Source organism: Lethenteron reissneri, chromosome 69 (genome assembly GCF_015708825.2).
Source record: "Lethenteron reissneri isolate LAM-NWPU_2019-01 chromosome 69, ASM1570882v1, whole genome shotgun sequence".
In the NCBI taxonomy this organism is placed as follows: domain Eukaryota; kingdom Metazoa; phylum Chordata; class Hyperoartia; order Petromyzontiformes; family Petromyzontidae; genus Lethenteron; species Lethenteron reissneri.
Window position 1 is genome coordinate 931,840 of NC_083847.1, and position 18,177 is coordinate 950,016.

Genomic DNA, 18,177 nt, shown 5'->3' on the forward strand with positions numbered 1-18,177 from the left:
TCTCGCTCTTTTTTTTAACTACGACAAGTGCTGCCGTCCTGCTGGGGCCCAGGCTCCTCGTGTAAAACCACAGAACGTTGTGGAAGCAATCAACGTTGAAAGATCTGAAAAAAAGGAGAGAGGGGGAGAAATAGAGGGGAGGGAGAGGGGGGGGGGGAGAGAGTGCAACCAGAGGAGGGGAGTGAGGGGGAGAGATGAGAGGGTGTAGAGAGAGGGGGAGCGGAGGGAGCGGAGAGAGGGGGTGGAGAGAGAAAGGAAGGGGGGAGAAAGTGGGCGATGGAGGAGGTCGTATGCTCGGTGGCAGATGACGGGGAGCTCTGCATGCAGTTATGAGCTACCTGTCGGAGGCCGTTGGACTGCGAGAAGGGCTGCGTGCAGAACGAGAGAGAGCGAGAGAGTGATCGAGAGGTGGGGATTTACATAAAGCAAAGTTATTAAAAAAATTACGAAATGATGAACGAAGCAAAGTGCCGAATACACCGAGCATCTTCTTGCTTCCACTGATCGTAAAAAAATTGGAGTGAGAGGGAGAGAGAGGGCGGCGTCACAGTCCAGCACCACCGAGGAGGTAGGGGGTTGTTTTTGCTGGACAATGAAGACACACGTACTTACACACGCTTACACACACATACACACACACATACACACACACACAAATACACACATACATACACACATATATACACACATACACACACACATACACACACAAACACATACTCACACACACATACTCATACACGTACACACACATACACACACACACGCACTTACACATACAGACACACACACATACATACACACACATACACACGCACTAACACAGACATACACACACACATACACACACATACATACACACACACATACACACATATACACACACGCACTTACACACACATACACACACATACACACGCACATACTTTACACACGCACATACACAACAACAACAACAACCGCCATTCGCCACTAAGTGGCGGTGACGTCACCACGATGCTTGTTCCAGGCCATGTGCACCTTGAGGCCACGTGAAGTGTCGAACGCCCGCTGGCAGGAGGTCACGGGGTAGACCCAGGTGACACGGGTCGACTGACCGAGATGACCGAGATGACTGGCTGATGCACCACCTGTGCCCCCTACTGTACCAACTTGCTGTGCTTTAGCCACCCGGCGCTCCGCTCGTTGTTGTGAGCGTCGCTCCTCCGCCCTCCGTTGTTGTTGGAGGGCGACTGCCTCCAACTGCCCAGTAGCGTCCTTCACGAGCCTCCTCCACTGAGGCCGATCTTGACACCGCTGGTACCAGTCATCGGCAAGTCCACTCAGCTCCACGTCCCCCTGTACCACATCACTCCATCTCTTCTCTAGCCCGTGCCGCGCCCGTTTAGCCCCCTCGATCCGGCCGAACAAAAGCTGTTTAGGCATGCGGTGGCTGGGCACATACACACGCACATACGTACACACATATACACACACATACAGACACACACACACATACACATACATACACACACACATCCACACACAAACACATCCACACACACGCACACTTTCACCCTCGAGCGAGAGAGTGAGCGAGCGAGAGGTGGGGGTTTACATAAAGCAAAGTTATAAAAGAAAAATTCAAAAAAAATTACGAAATAATGAACGAAGCAAAGTGCCGACTACACCGAGCATCTTCTTGTTTCCACTGATCGTAAAAAAGAGAGAGAGGCACGCAAACTCCAAATATATAGCAGGCGTCGTCATGGTCGAGATCGAACCCACGACCTCCTGTATACCAGGCGAGGGAGTTGACATCTTCTAGCCAACGGGTCACCCACTGTGGATGTCAGAACGCTGAGATCCCGGGATCAAAGTACGTTGGTTAAAATCGGTAACTTCCTCCCCCCCACCTCTCCATCCCTTGCAGTGTGAATGGGTTTATCCCAGTTGAGTCTGAATAGCAGGTCACGTGATGATGGTGGTGGTGAAAGTGTGGAAATGGGGAGCGGTGGTGCGGCGGTTAGCGCTACACTGCGTTACAAACCGCGCTACAACCCGAGTTCGATTCCCGCTCAGGGCCACGAACACCTCCTCCCCTAGGTCTGCTCAGCCTCAAATGAGTTTTTGGCGTGTCATGTAGTTAACATCACCACTGGGGAGACAAAGGCGGTCGGGCGTGGTTGCTGGCCACCCACCCCCGCGTGTGCCTCTGCGCCGACCTTCATTGGACGCCAACATCACTTGCCACAACTGTCTATTGAAATAAACTTAATTTGGAGCTTTCGTGACTTCAGGAATTACTCTTTAGTTCTTTTCGGTAAAGTCACGTATAAAGAGAAAATAATAAATTAAATACTAGCATACGACCTTTCGATTGCAACACAAGCAATCATCATCAGGTATAAATGAAATATAAACACAAATCTAGTATACTTAGAAATGTAATGTAATACAACAGAGAGTCGGATAACATAACAGTCATCACCCTACCTGGTTGATTGCGTTCTTCCTGAGAATGCTAAATTTGAGAGAGAGATAAAACACAGAATCAGAGCCATATAGACAGACACATAAGCAGAGACAGATATCACAGAGATACATATAGAGAGAGACATACATAGGCATCTATGTATGTCTCTCTCTATGTATCTCTGTGATATCTGTCTGCTTATATGAGAGAGATAAAACAAAGAACAAGATACATATAGACAGACATATAAGCAGAGACATATCACAGAGATACATAGAGAGAGACGTACATATGCACACATTGAAGGCTATACGGGGGATCTTTGCTTTTGTGTGCGAATGGCTCCAAGTGGGGCCAGGGTGTGGGGGAACGCTGTGTCCTTGGTCAGCACAGCGCAAAGCCACCCACCCCACCCCACGCACCGCCCACTCTGATTCTTAAGCAGCAACGGGAGTTCACCCACAGCCTCACCCAACCCCTTTAGCTGTGAGGCACCGTGGCCTGTGTCGTGTAGGCGAGGTCTCCATCCGCTCTGGGCTCTCAGTTTGCCGGCCTCGGTGGTGGGGGGGGAGTTTGGCATCGCATCGCGCCACCGTTGAGAAGCAAGTCGGAGGCTGTGGGATCTCAAGCGTGGGGGTTGGTTCGTCGTCTGCGTTAAGGTGGTTCATTCTTGTTCAGATGTTCACGCGTGTCGGGGCGTTCACCAGCGTCCGTTTGTTCAACCGCGTTCAGGTTTCTCGCCCGTGTCAATTGTTCATCCGTGCGAGGTGTTCATTTGTGTTTAGGTTGTTAATGCATGTTCAGGTGGTTCATCCACGCCCAGCTGTTTGTCCGCATCCAGGTTCATGCGCGCCCAGGTGTGTTGAGCAGAACGGGTCACACTTACTTGACACACAGGGAAACTAATTATCTCTGTGTGTCAGTGTGAGTGTATTTGTTCGAGTGTGTGCGGCTATATCAGGTGAGTGACAGGGTTTGCTACGTACGGTGCGAAAGAAGTTCGACATAAATTAGTATATAGACTCACACAGAGACCGACAGACTCACACAGAGACCCCACAGACTCACATAGAGACCGACACACTCACACAGAGACCCCACAGACTCACACAGAGACCGACAGACTCACACAGAGACCCACGGACTCACACAGAGACCCACATACTCACACAGAGACCGGTCTCACACAGAGACCCACATACTCACACAGAGACCCACAGAGACCTCAGAGACCCACAGACTCACACAGAGCCGACAGATTCAGACAGACCCACAGACTCACACAGAGACCCACAGACCCACACAGAGACCCACAGACTCACACAGAGACCCCACAGAGACCCACAGACTCACACAGCGACCCCACAGACTCACACAGAGACCCACAGACTTACACAGAGACACCTTCGATTATAAGCACGATTAGCGACGTACGGTGCATAAGAAGTTCAAATTACATGCATGAAATTTGAGTGTGTCAAGAGTGCCTAGCGGGCACGCAGTGGACTGTGAACTGCACTACGAATCCGGCGACCCGAGTTCAATTCCCACTCAAGGTCACCGACTCCAGTGACGATTATCTGCACCGGTCTTGGGCCTCCCTCTAGGTCCACTCTGCCACAAAATGAGACCCGGGTGCGGTGGTGTGTAGTAAAGACCGCCAGTGGGGAGACAAAGGCGGCCGGGCGTGTTGCTGGCCACCCACCACTTCGTGTGTCACAGTGCCGGCCTTCACAGGTGCTCGCAAACAGCACTTGCCCCATATCCTTTGGTTCTTTCGGTAAAGTAACGTAGATATAAGAAATATAAAAATAAAAAGGAAGCGAATACAACGAAACCCACAACCTCCTGTATACCAGGCGAGGTATTTAACACATCCTAGCCACTGTGGTTTCACGGTGTATAAGTCAGAGAGCTGAGATCCTGCGTTCAAAGTAGGGTGGTTAAAATCGATAACTCCTTCGCTCCACCTCTATCTCCCGAGCAATGGGAATGGGTTCATCCGAGTTCGGTCTGTCATCAGCTGATCATCTGGTGGTGGTGGTGGGGTAAAGTGTGGATATGCCCACCTCCTCCAACGTTATTAAGTTGTCAAGCCAGCCGGCTAGGATTGGGCAACACTTAGCAAACGATTCACTCAGGCATCTGGAGTTGACAGACTGATGATGTAAGTAGCAAAACGTGCTCATTGGCGGTGCAGTGGAAGAATGACAAACTATGGGTCTATGTGAGTCTACGGGTCTCTGTGTGGTGAGTCTATGGGTATCTGCGTGGTGAGTCTGTGGGTATCTGTGTGATGAGTCTACTGGTCTCTGTGTGGTGAGTCTATGGGTATCTGCGTGGTGAGTCTATGGGTCTCTGTGTTCTGAGTCTATGGCTCTCTGTGTGGTGAGCCTATGGGTCTTTGTGCAAGTCTACGGGTCTCTGTGTGAGTCTATAGGTCTTTGTGCGAGTCTACGGGTCTTTGTGCGAGTGTATGGATCCCTGTGTGATGAGGCTATATGTCTTTGTGCGAGTCTACGGGTCTCTGTGCGAGTCTATGGGTCCCTGTGTGACGAGTCTATGGGTCCCTGTGTGATGCGTCTATGGGTCCCTGTGTGATGAGTCTATGGGTCCCTGTGTGACGAGTCTATGGGTCTCTGTGTTCTGAGTCTATGGCTCTCTGTGTGGTGAGCATATGGGTCTTTGTGCAAGTCTACGGATCTCTGTGTGAGTCTATAGGTCTTTGTGCGAGTCTACGGGTCTCTGTGCGAGTCTATGGGTCCCTGTGTGATGAGTCTATGGGTCCCTGTGTGATGAGTCTATGGGTCCCTGTGTGATGAGTCTATGGGTCCCTGTGTGATGAGTCTATGGGTCTCTGTGTGGTGAGTCTGTGGGTCTCTGTGTGATGAGTCTCTGGGTCCCTGTGTGATGAGTCTATGGGTCCCTGTGTGATGAGTCTATGGGTCCCTGTGTGATGAGTCTATGGGTCTCTGTGTGGTGAGTCTGTGGGTCTCTGTGTGATGAGTCTATGGGTCTCTGTGTGGTGAGTCTGTGGGTCTCTGTGTGATGAGTCTCTGTGTGGTGAGTCTGTGGGTCTCTGTGTGATGAGTCTCTGTGTGGTGAGTCTGTGGGTCCCTGTGTGATGAGTCTATGATGGGGTCCCTTTCACCGCCGCATTTCGGAACCCACGCGGGCGGCTCGGCATTAACTTTATTTACAGAGAGGCGCAGTTAAAGTTGCGCCTTTGTTTTTCATAAAGACGTCTTTATTCACCGCAGAGAACCAGAGTGACACGACGGCCACTCCACTCTCCAATAGTTGACGCAAAAACTCCGCCATAGAAACATGGCAGTGGGAGCCTAGGTGCCGATAGTTATTGAATGTTAGTTTTGCTTCCAGTTTCGAACGTGGTACAAACGTACCACATAGGTCATCAGAACGAATTAACGTCATCAGAACTTACCATGTACATCATCGGAACAGAACCAGAATAAAACCTGATGATGTACACATATGCCACACCACTCTCCAATAGTTGGCGCCAATACTGTGCCACAGAAGCATGGCATTGTGGGAGCCGAGGTACCGATAGTTCTTTAATTTTAGCTTTGTTTCCCGTTCCGTATGTGGTACATCGCAACAAATGAGCGTCATCAGAATGTACCATGTGCATCATCGGAATGGAACAAGAAGAAAAACTGAAGACGTACGCATAGGTATACGTAATCAGAACAGGAACATTTAAATTTTGCTAAAAAACGGTTTGGACTGCCAGGCAACAAACGTTTCTCTCACGTGACCGAGTAGGTGGGAATGTGCTGCCCTCTTCTGTGAGCTTTAAGAAACGATATTACCCACACTACAAAGACAAAGATTCCCCGTGTAGCCTTAACAGACTGTCTGGCCAAGTGCTGTTAGCGAGTAGCAGCGCCTATGGAGGGGGTTGGTGGCCAGTACCACGCACGGCCGCTTTTGTTTCCCCAGTTGCGATGTTTTTACGCACTGCTCCATTTAATTATTTGAAGCGGGCACCAGGACTGGTTCAGATGACCGTCATTGGTTTTGACCGTGAGCGGAAATTGAACCTGGGTTCGTAGCTCCACGCATTAACCGCTGCACTACCGCGCCCCCACACACTCACCTTCACACAAACACACAAGGGTGCATCCATTGGCAGTGTGTAGCTTGGGAGATCGCTGATGAACTCCAATGTATACAAAACTCTGACTCAAACCCAGGTCTCCTGTAATTAACAACGAAGTACTCGGGGTCAATAACGGGGCAGACGACTCAACCAACGGCTTTTCTTCCTCCTCACCTGCTCCCATCTCTCCCAGCGTCCTACTTGCTGAGCTGCTGGTATGGAGAGGCCCAAACTGTTGCCGGTGCATGGAGTCGCCATGCTGGACTTCATAGCGAGGGAGTGGAGCCTGGTGGAGTCGTTTAAAGCCAGGCCCGGAGACCTCCTGATAGCAACTTACCCCAAGGCGGGTGAGTATTAACAGAAGCAGCAGCACCACCATCAGCACCACCATCAGCATCACTACCACCTTCATTATCATCGTCATCATCACCACCACCGCTGCCACCACATTCACCACCTTCAAAAGCATCGTGACAATCGCGATGACTATCATAATCATCTTCATCATCATCACCATCAATCAGAATTAGCGTGATCATCATTATTATAATCACCACCACCACTACCTTAATACGGTAGCCATTATAATCGCCGCTACCTTTATCACCACGACCACCTTCATCACGATCACTGCTACCACCATTTTCTTAATCACCATCATCACCACTACGATATTTATAAACATCCTAACGACCACCAACACCACCACCACCTTCACCACCAACACCACCACCACCATCACCAACACCACCACCACCTTCATCACCACTTCTACCATCTACAACAACACCAACCGCCAAGAAGTGGTGGTGACGTCACCACGGCGCTTGTGCAGGCTGATGATGGTGAAGTGTCGCATGCCCGCTGGCAGGTCACAGGACAGACCGAGCAGGTGCCATGGGGTGAATGAATGATATGACTTGCCGGTGCACCACGTGTGCCCCCTGCTGTATCAACATTCTATGTTTTAGCAACCCAGCGCTCCGCTCGTTGTTGTGAGCGTTGCTCCTCTGCCCTCCGTTGTTGCTGGAGGGCGACTGCGTCCAACTACCCAGTAGCGTCCTTCACGAGCCTCCTCCACAGAGGCCGAACCTGACACCGCTGGTACCAATCATCGGCAAGTCCACTCAGCTCCACATCCTCCTGTACCACATCACTCCATCTCTTCTCTAGCCCGTGCCGCGCCCCTTTAGCCCCCTCGATCCGGCCGAACAAAAGTTGTTTAGGCAATACGGAGCTATTCATTGAACACCACAACTACCACATTCATCATCATAACCACCATCATGACAACCACCACCTTCATCACCGCCACTGCTACCACCATAATCACCATCATCACCACTATCACGACATTCATAATTATCATAACCACCACCATCATCACCACCATCTTCATCACCTTCATCACAAACACTGCTACCATCATGATCAACACCACAACTACCACATTCATAATCATCACCACCTCCATCTTGACCCCCCCTCCGCCCACCCCCTACCTCTCTTAGGTACGACGTGGATCCAGGAGATCGTGGATCTGATTCAGAGTGGAGTAGACGTGGAACACTGCAAACGTGGCCCCGTGTACGAAAGGATCGTCTTCATGGAGTGGACGGGCGAAAATTACATGACGTCTCGCAAAGGTGACAGCATCAGCGAACTAAACTCAACTTTTTATCTTTTACTTTTACCAGGTGTAAGTCCCCCATTGAGCTACAAAGCTCTTTTCAGATATGACCTGGCCCACAGAGACCCATACTCATGGACCAACACTCAGAGGAGACCCATACTCAAGCACATAGACCCATACTCATAAACACCCACAGAGACCCGTACTCAGAGAGACCCATACCCACATAGACCCATACTCATAAACACCCACAGAGACCCTGTACTCAGAGAGACCCATACCCACATAGACCCATACTTATAAACACCCACAGAGACCCGTACTCAGAGAGACCCATACCCACATAGACCCATACTCATAAACACCCACAGAGACCCTGTACTCAGAGAGACCAATACTCATAGAGACCCACAGAGACCCATACCCATAGAGACCCACAGAGACCAATACTCATAAACACCCACAGAGACCCTGTACTCAGAGAGACCCATACTCATAGAGACCCACAGAGACCCATACTCATAGAGACCCACAGAGACCCATACTCATAGAGACCCACAGAGACCCATACTCATAGAGACCCGGACTAAAATGAAACAATTTTTCATTTTATTTTACCAGGTAAGGCTCCACTGAGCGATGCAGCTCTTTTTGAAAAGTGACCTGGTCATCACGAATCATAGCTCAACGAAGTGGCGTCAAAATAAATGTCTACTACATCATCACCACGTGGAATATGATTGCAGCCAAAAGAAAGTCGAATTGCTGATTCATAATAATGGTGCTTTTTGGCTAGATCAAGTCAATGTGTCGTTATTGATAACACTGGTCAACAAAAAAACTTTTATTTCTGGCCTGGACTTTTGCAGCTGGAATAAGGTATTCCAACGGTTTTAAGGTAATTTTGGGGTGCTGATTCCCAATCTGGCATCAGTTTTTGTCTATCACATCAGGTTTTTGAGATATAAAATATTGCATTTTCAATAAAAACTGCAGAAGAAAAATATTAAATATATGTGGGTATCTACATAAAATGATATTCTAAACACACTATCCTAAAAATACAGCACCATATTTTAACACTAAAGCAGTCACTGACTCGCAACAACTTGCAATCATAAGTGACAGAGTTAATTTCGGGTAAAATCAATTAAAATAGTGTATGCCGATAGCATAAAAATGAGATGTGATAGAGCAAATCTGAGATCAGATTTGGAATCAGCACCCTGAAATTAGTCTAGAACAGCTGCAAAAGTCCAGGCCAAAATTTATTTTTTTTGTTTTCCAGTGTAATCCGCCACTTTGTTGAGCTATGATGACCATGTCTTAGAACTGGTAAAGTAAAAAAAAAGTTTAGTTTAAATATTCTGATTGTGATGTTTCTGGTCGCGTGGCTCCAGGAGTGGAGGTGCTGAATGATTTGCCGTCTCCTCGCACGATCAAGACTCACCTGCCCTACCAGCTGGTGCCTCCCTCATTTTGGGAAAACGATTGCAAGGTGGACCACCACCACCACCACCATCACCACCACCACCACCACCACCACCATCACCACCACCACCATCACCATCACCACCATCACCACCACCACCACCATCACCACCACCACCATCACCACCACCATTACCACCATCACCACCACCATCACCACCACCACCACCATCACCACCACCACCATCACCACCACCACCACCCCCATCACCACCATCACCATCACCACCACCATCACCATCACCACCACCACCACCACCATCACCACCACCACCATCACCACCATCACCACCATCACCACCACCATCACCACCATCACCATCACCACCACCACCATCACCACCATCATCACCATCACCACCACCATCACCACCATCACCATCACCACCACCATCACCATCACCACCAGCACCATCACCATCACCACCACCATCACCACCATCATCACCATCACCACCACCATCACCACCATCACCATCACCACCACCACGCTTAGTCTCTTGCTTGATTTTCCAGGCTGCCCTTCATTGACGGCACTATCATATATTTTTTTAGCCAGGCCACTTCCGTGTATATTGTGTGGGTTCGAGTCTATCGAGATAAATCGAAACCATTCGTCTGAAGCGATTCAATAGGGTTGGTCTCTCTTTAATTTCCAGACAAGCTACCATGGTAGTACACTCACAATGTGTTGCAGGATAATCCCTTTAACCCAACGGTCACACCTAAGCCAATGCGTCCCCGAACTCATATATCCGTATGGCACTTCAAGTCTTAGATGGCGTTTACCACCCGCTTTGGGCTGCATTCACAGATGTAATGCGAGCGTATTTGGGGTTTCACCGCCCCAGCCCCTAAGCCAATCAGACGCCACGAAGCATCGGGGGCAGGGTCTAAGTGCAGAGCCTGGGGGCGTTAAGGGAGGGGTTTTATCTGGAAGGTTCTTAGGGGTGTGGCGAAGGGCGGAGTCTGGGTGACGTGGAAAGGGGATATAAGGGGGAGCCGGAAGGGGCTCGGGGGAGTTAGTGGGAGCTGGAAGTTGGGCCACGTCAGGAGTCTCCGTGAGCCATCGGCCACGTGGCGACGCGGAGACAGCTCCCAGCGCTCACATAATCCAGCCTGATTAAACCCAGGATGGATCGTAGGTAGGCCAGCCTGAATTTTTCTAACCGGCTCAGATGTTCCATTAGAGGGGTCCACATTTTACAAGTGTAGGACTTGAGAAACACGCGTCACGCGCTGGGTTGAGATGCGTGCACGTGGCGGACAGTGAGGGCAAACGGGGACACAGGGCGCTGAGCGACTTTCTGTTGTTGTTGTACCAATTAAGGTGGCATGGTAGTTAAGGGGGGCCGCAGGTAGCCAGGGGTAATTGAGGACGCAGGCCAGTGATTGGACGAGAGGTATGGGTGTCTAAAATTGGCGCCGCTGTGTCTATAACAACAACACCACGTGGCACTGGGGGCTGGGGGCGAGTAGCGAAGCGGGGGATGATCCAATTAATTAAGGGCAATTGGTTCAGGGATAAAGGCGGAGAACCTGGAGAAAAACGGGAGTTGGTGCCTGGGACGAGTGACGAACAGAGGGAGAGACGGAGCAGCGGATAGAGTGGCTATAGTATAAGGTAGCAGTGGATAAAGAGAGTATAGTTTAGAGTAGCAGTGGACATAGAGAGTATTAGATAGAGTAGCAGTGGACGGAGCGAGTACAGCGTAGGATAGCAGAGGTGTCACAGACCTTGGTGGAGAGAGCTACGACGGAGTGGGACGACAGAGTTAACAAAGAGCGACCGAGCTGGAGAGAAAGAGAGCAGAGAGGAGGGTCGGTGGAGGAGCAGAAGGAGAGCGAGCGAAGCCAGCGGAGCGAGCGAACGGAGGGACATTGAGTGATGTTGATGGGGAGTTGTGGGTTGAAGAGTACGGAGAGACATTGAGTGATGCCGACGAAGGAGATGTGAAACTATATGAGTTAATAAAGAACCTAGAAAGACCTACACAAGCGTAGAGAAAGGAGGTTATGACTGTGGCCGAGAAGACCCGAAGCTTCGTGTGGAGGGACAGAACAGGTAGCTTCCATTCAGCGTTACGCAGCCGATGCATATATAATGCCGCCCGACTGATTTGGAGGGATACCTCTGGTGTCAACCTGAGCTGGCTTTAAATATGGGAAACTCTCCTCTCTCACCACAACTGCTCCATCACCAATGGAGAGCTGAGGGTGTGGAGTGTTTCATGGCACAAAATACCCAGGCAGGTGCTTAGTTTTGGTGGGGCTGATGGTAAGACCCCATCTCTTAGTGGCACATTCCAGGCTCAGCAGGAGCACCTCCAACTCCTCATCTGAATGAACAGCAATCACCAAATCATTAGTATACGTAACCTAGTTCACCAATAGTAAGCCATCCCTCGACCACACCAGGCATCGATCAGCCTCCCATTGTATCTGTACCAGATGGAAATTGCTCGGGTATAGCCATGTAAAGTTTCTGGAACTACGTGGTTAAAGATGATGTTAAATAATGTAGGAGCCAGAGGACATCCCTCTCGCACCCCAAGGTAAACAGGGAATGCAGTTTTAGTTTAGTGCCTCCCTGTGCCACTCTCCCCAACCCCTACATCTGCTGTCTCCTCCCCAGGTGATCTACATCGCACGTAATGCCAAGGACAACGCCGTATCCTCCTTCCACTTTGAACGAATGAACAAGTTGCAGCCGGAGCCCGGCACCTGGGAGGAATACCTGCATCGTTTCATAACTGGCAATGGTGAAGGCACCTGGGTTATTGCAACCACAGTCCCTGCTGGTCCCCCACTACTATACCGGTAGTGAGGAACCGAATTCATTTCACGTGGCCTGCAACTTAGTTTCGACATGACCACGCACACACATATAGGTACAAAGACAAAAATGATCTGTTTAGCCTTAACAGACCGTTGGGGCAAGTGCTGTTAGCCAGCAACACCTATTAAGGCCGGCACGGCACACGAATGGGTGGGTGACCAGCACCACGCCCGACCGCTGTTGTTTCCTGAGTAGCGATGTTTCAACGCCGCACCAGGTACTAATTTTAGGAGATGCCCAGACTGGTTCAAATAATCGTCACTGGTGTTGGCCGTGTGCGGCAATAGAAAAATTGCAATCATAATGAATTCGCTGATAAGTTGAAAAATAAGTGAATAATCACTGAGTCTACAAGAGAGCTGTTTCCACTGCCGAAACAGAAAACATAATGTAACAAAGCCCAGTAGAGGTGTAAACGCTCATAAATGGGCGTTGCTGATTGGCTGCGGGCATGGCTCAGCCCCACTTACGAGCCCTTTGATTGGCCGAAAATGGCACTTGCTTGCATAACGTAAACACATATACCATTCATAATACAGGTTTTTTGGGTTTGATCGCGTAAATATATAAATGTATCCTTAAAACCTGCCACCACCCGACACAGCCAACTAGTAAGGGTTGTCACGTAAACAGAACGTGCCAATTCGTCACTAGTACAGCACACCGGTGTGTTGGAGAGCCAAGCCACAAGATATACAATCTCAGTATGATGTTTTTAACGACACATTTATATATTTACGCAATTAAAACCAAAAAAACTATATTATGGAGGATGTCACACTGTTAACCGAGGAACTACTGGACAAGTCAAATACTTTAGAGTCCTGACCAGCCATCTGACCTAGAGGGATGCAATTTATTGCCCCCTGACGCGACTTTTAATGTGTCAACACGGTCGCTCCACGTCCCCTTTCCCACAGTGTGCTTCGGCCCGTGGTATGATCACGTGACCGGGTGGTGGAACGTGAGGGAGCGGCATCGGATTCTCTACCTCTTCTTCGAGGACATGAAGGAAGTAAGGTCGCAGAGCAGTCTAGGACATAAGTAGCACGGCTCTCAGACTTTAAAACGACTTTAAAAAATATGGACCAAAAATAGAGGTTTGTTTTTTTTGGGTTAGATCGCTTAGATATAAATGTGTCGGTAAACCCGCCACCGCCCGACACAACCAATTAGTAGTTACTAGTTCAGCACGCCGTTTTGTTGGAGAATAAACCCACGACATTTACAATATTGATGTTTGGTGGACATGGCCTGAGTCAGAACCAAGGCAAAGTGGTCATCTTAGCCAATGCCACCACATTTCACTGTTTTTCTTATTATGATCCAATAAAAACATTCAGAGGTCTGTGTGGAGGGAATTGTAGTGTGGGCTGAAATCAGTCGACATCACAAGCATAAGTTGATGAATGCATACATTAAGTATGTATTGTGAGTATGAATTTATTACGTACCGTGGCGAGCGGTAGTGCAGCGGTTAGCGCACTACGCTATGAACCCTAGCCGACCGAGTTGGATTCCCACTCACGGCCAACACCAGTGACAATTATTTGAATCAGTCCTGGGCCTCCCCTAGGTCGACTCAGCCTCAAAATGTGTACCTGGTGCGGTGTGTAGTAAACTTCGCCACTCAGGGAGACAATGGCGGACGAGCGTGGTGGCCTCCCACCCCCTCGTGAGCTGTGCCAGCCTTCATAGGTGTCACTCGCGAACAGCAACTTACCCCAACAGTTTGTTAACGCTATACAGGGGATCTTTCTCTTAGTTTTTTTGTGTTGTGATGGGGCAGCAGTCGACAGGGCCGCTCAATTATGATCAGAGTAGTATTCGGCAGCCCCCCATTAGTTTTTTTTGGACCTCTTCCCAAATGGGTCCAATGCGAACCGCCACAGACAATTTGGGGCTGGCTGTGTGTCTTTATAAAAAGCCTAGGGACCCAAGTTGTTTAGTCCCTTAGCCTCGTCACTGATTGTGAGCGTAAAGCTCCTGCCACCTCCTCTTTCCCCCTTGTGTGTGCTGAGGACCCCATGTGTGAGGTGTCCCGCATCGCCGACTTCCTGGAGCGGCCACTGTCCGAGCAGCAGCTGCGTGAGGTGGTGAAGCTCAGCACCTTCACCATGATGCGCGACAACCCCATGACGAACTACAGCACCTTGCCCACCGAGTTCTTGGACCACTCCGTGTCGCCCTTCATGCGCAAGGGTAAAGATCACAAGGTTTTTGGAGGCTCAGTTGGGGCGCATGGTGATAATAATGAAGGTGGTGGTAGGATGGGGATTATCTTCATACCAGCAGTGTCAAGATCTTCCTCAGTGGAGCAGGAGGCTCGTGAATGCCGCTCCTGGGTAGTTGGAGGCAGTTGGAGGCAGTTGCCTCCAACTGCCCAACGGAGGGCAGAGGAGCGACGCTCACAACAATGAGCCGAGCACCGGGCGGCTAAAACACAGCAAGTTTGCACAGTAGAGGGCATAGGTGGTAGATTTTCCAGTCATCTCAATCGGTCCACCTATGGTCTGTCGCATGACCTCCTGCCAGTTGGGCATAAGACACTTCACGTGGCATTAAAAGTACACGTAGCCTGGCACAATCGCCGTGGTGATGTCACCATCACTTCGTGGTGAGTGGCGGTTGTTGATGGTGACGAATTACAGCACCCTGCCCCGGCTACCCGAGTTCGATTCAGGCTCACAGCCAACATTGATGATGATAATCTGAACTGGCCCTGGGCCTCCCAAAAGTCGACAACGGCTGTCGAGCGTGGTGATGACCTCCCATGCCCTCGTGTGTCTTCATAGGTGCTCACTAACAGCCCTTACCCCAACATCTTCTTGGTTCTTTCGGTAAAGTCACGTAGAAGGGAGATAATAAAATAATAAAAATATAACTAATAAAATAATACAATTCTCACGACGTTTCGGCCATAACGCAAGCAGCCGTCCTCAGGTGAAGAACAGGTCTGTCGGAAAAACAGCGTCTGAATGAACACTACCAAGCTTGGCAGCGTATATTTAAGCTGGGTTAGGGGAGGAAGAGCGCCTTGACAAAGGAATTTGCATATCAACAGAGGAATTTAGCATATTTATGGAAAATGCAGATATGGGATTAGTCACTACTTGTGGAATGTGTAGGAGGGGGTAGGGGGGGGTCTCAAAGTCATATTATGCCCGTGCATTATGTAGGATTAGCAGCAACAAAGGGAGGAGGTAGGGTTAGCAGTAATAAAGGGAAGGAATTTTAATAGTAAGGAGCTGTAGCAGCCAAACCACTGCTTGCGTTGTGGCCGAAACGTCGTGAGAATTATATTATTTTATTATGTTTTATTTTTATTATTGTATTATCTTCCTTCTATATGACTTTACCGAAAGAACCAAGAAGATGAATCCCTGCAGTCACGAAAGCTTTAAATCGAAACTTACCCCAACAGTTTGTTAAGCCTATACCGGGAATCTTTGTTTTGTTTTTGCAGGGGATGTGGGTGACTGGAGGAATCACTTCTCTGCGGCTCAGCTGGAGGTCTTTGAGCAGGACTACAAAGAGAAAATGGCCGCCACTGACCTGCGCCTGAGGGACAGCCTGCCCTGAAGGCCCGCATCTCTCCCTCTGATCCTGACTGTATCCATTATCTTATTTGGCTTTAAGTAATGATAATAATACTAATTTCACAATATATATAGCGTCATTCATGCTCATTGCATTCCAAAATGCTGTACAATAATTGTGTCCAGAATTGCATTTAGGGCTGAATCCTCCAGGTAATAATAATGTTGGGTTACCACTCTCTGAGTTACAAAAAATTCGAGACATATCATGGGGAAGAAGGCAATCTCACAATTCCAGAAGAGGTGAGAAATTCATGTCAATACCTTTCTTGAGCTGCGCAATATAAGTAATATGAAATTGACTTGAAAGTATAATTGATAATCGATTATGCGGCGCACGATTATCTGGTTTCCAATATTACCTGGTGGTCTCGGGCCAATACGGCGAAACCGGTAAAACTGCCCTAGTCCTGAGATGGTCAAACAAAATCTAATTGTTGTTGTTGAAACAAGAGCGTAGTACTACCCCATGCACAGTCTTTCAGATTGGAGTGGTAAGGTACGGTAAACACTGTACATTTTACAGTTGGATATTTTGGGTTACACTTGAATTTTTTAAATTTTATTTTATGATTTAATCTGAGATTAGTTTTACCTGGCTTTTTTTATCCACTTTTGGTTCATCTGGGTATTATCTGGACTTGATTCATTTGTATCTGGCATGGTTGTATCTGCTATGTTATGGACTTATACACACAGAGATTGAAATAAATGTAACTTCACTCAAGTCACTCGTGCCAGGTTCATAATTGGACAATAATCACGGTGGTTGCCACGATACAACAATAGCACGAGTTCACTATCTGGTGGTAAAGCATAAAAGTGGTTTGAGTGAAACGTCATTGCATGATGATGTCAAATTCAATCACGAAATATGAAGACATCGGATCAGGGGCTTTATTGGTCATGATCTGATCAGCAGATTGGCACGTAAAAATAATGTATATTTGTGAACGTGATAATCGCTGTCAAGTAGTGTAGGAATAATGTGGACATTTTTTAGCATTCCACTCCTACTGCGAGGCTATGAAAACCTATGTTCTAAGTGTACATGTTTAGCTTGTGAAATTAGTTATACAGCTTCTTGGTTCTTTCGGTAAAGTCACGTAGAAGGGAAGTAATAAAATAATAAAAATAAAACATAATAAAACAATTCTCACGACGTTTCGGCCACAATGCAAGCAGCCGTCCTCAGGTGAAACCAGGTCTGCCGAGGCGACAGCGTCTGAATTAAACAGCACACGTGCTTGGAGCATATATGTAATGCGAGCAAGGAATGAGGGGGCGGAGTCTGGGTCTCGTGAGGAGAAGGAGGAATCTGGGTCACGTGAGGGAGAGGATTTAGGGGGAGAACCGGAAGGGATCAGGGAGTTGAGAAGGAGTGGAAACAGGAGGAGGCCACGCTGGGCAGTGGCGAGAGAGTGGCGCGATTGCCACGTGGTGGAAGGTCACGGCACCGTCGGCCAGCGGTGTACGTGGGGCACAGCAGAGCTAGTGGAGTGTGGGAAGCTAGCCAGGCGTGAAGAGCTGGCAGAGTGTGCGGGGCACACAGAGCAGCAGTGTGGCTGCAGAGCGGAGCAGCGGTGTGGCTGCAGACGGAGCAGCAGTGTAGCTGCGAAACGGAGCAGCAGTGTGGCTGCAGGGTGTACGGTGGAGGAGGCGCGGGTCTGAGCGAGGACGCCGTAGGGGCGAGAGAGAGACAAGAACCCGAATAAAGGTCAACTGAGATTTACACTGTGAAATGGTCCTTTTATTACATTGGTGTCGGAAGTGAAACGGCATGTCAAAACAGCTCAGAAGAAAGAACGTCCCTGCACCATCTTCTGCACCATCTTCTGAAAACGATCTTCCTCCGGCGGTGGCGCTACCGACGATGGAGGGAGGAGGCGACGCAGGGACGAGCGACGCGCCGGGGGTGCAGGACGTTGCCAGCTCAACAGGTCCGTCCGCGTTGGTGGACGCCGATGGAGGATGGCGACACGTGGCTGCCCAACTTGAGTCGCTGAAGGCTGTTTTAACGCAGCTATGCACCCT

General features: G+C 49.2%; 1 protein-coding gene across 2 annotated transcripts; it reads left to right on the forward strand.

Moving 5' to 3' along the window:
- Positions 1–2,921: 2,921 nt before the first annotated feature.
- LOC133360827 (sulfotransferase 1 family member D1-like) lies at positions 2,922–17,814 on the forward strand. 2 transcript variants are annotated; one of them, XM_061579707.1, is made up of 8 exons: positions 2,922–3,114; positions 6,775–6,928; positions 8,093–8,227; positions 9,615–9,712; positions 12,341–12,467; positions 13,465–13,559; positions 14,566–14,746; positions 16,011–17,814. In XM_061579707.1, exons 2-8 carry the CDS (start codon positions 6,799–6,801, stop codon positions 16,124–16,126), a joined length of 882 nt encoding a protein of 293 aa, XP_061435691.1. In that variant the 5' UTR covers positions 2,922–3,114; positions 6,775–6,798; the 3' UTR covers positions 16,127–17,814. The 2 variants fall into 2 exon arrangements, with proteins under 2 accessions (XP_061435691.1, XP_061435692.1); XM_061579708.1 differs by lacking the exon at positions 2,922–3,114 and adding an exon at positions 3,790–4,192.
- The last annotated feature ends 363 nt before the right edge of the window (positions 17,815–18,177 follow it).

Coding starts and splice junctions, on each gene's coding strand:
- LOC133360827 (XM_061579707.1), top strand. CDS start 6,799: ATGGAGAGGCCCAAACTGTTGCCGGTGCATGGAGTCGCCATGCTGGAC. Junction 6,929..8,092: donor AGCAACTTACCCCAAGGCGG/GTGAGTATTAAC, acceptor TACCTCTCTTAG/GTACGACGTGGATCCAGGAG. Junction 14,747..16,010: donor GTCGCCCTTCATGCGCAAGG/GTAAAGATCACA, acceptor TTGTTTTTGCAG/GGGATGTGGGTGACTGGAGG.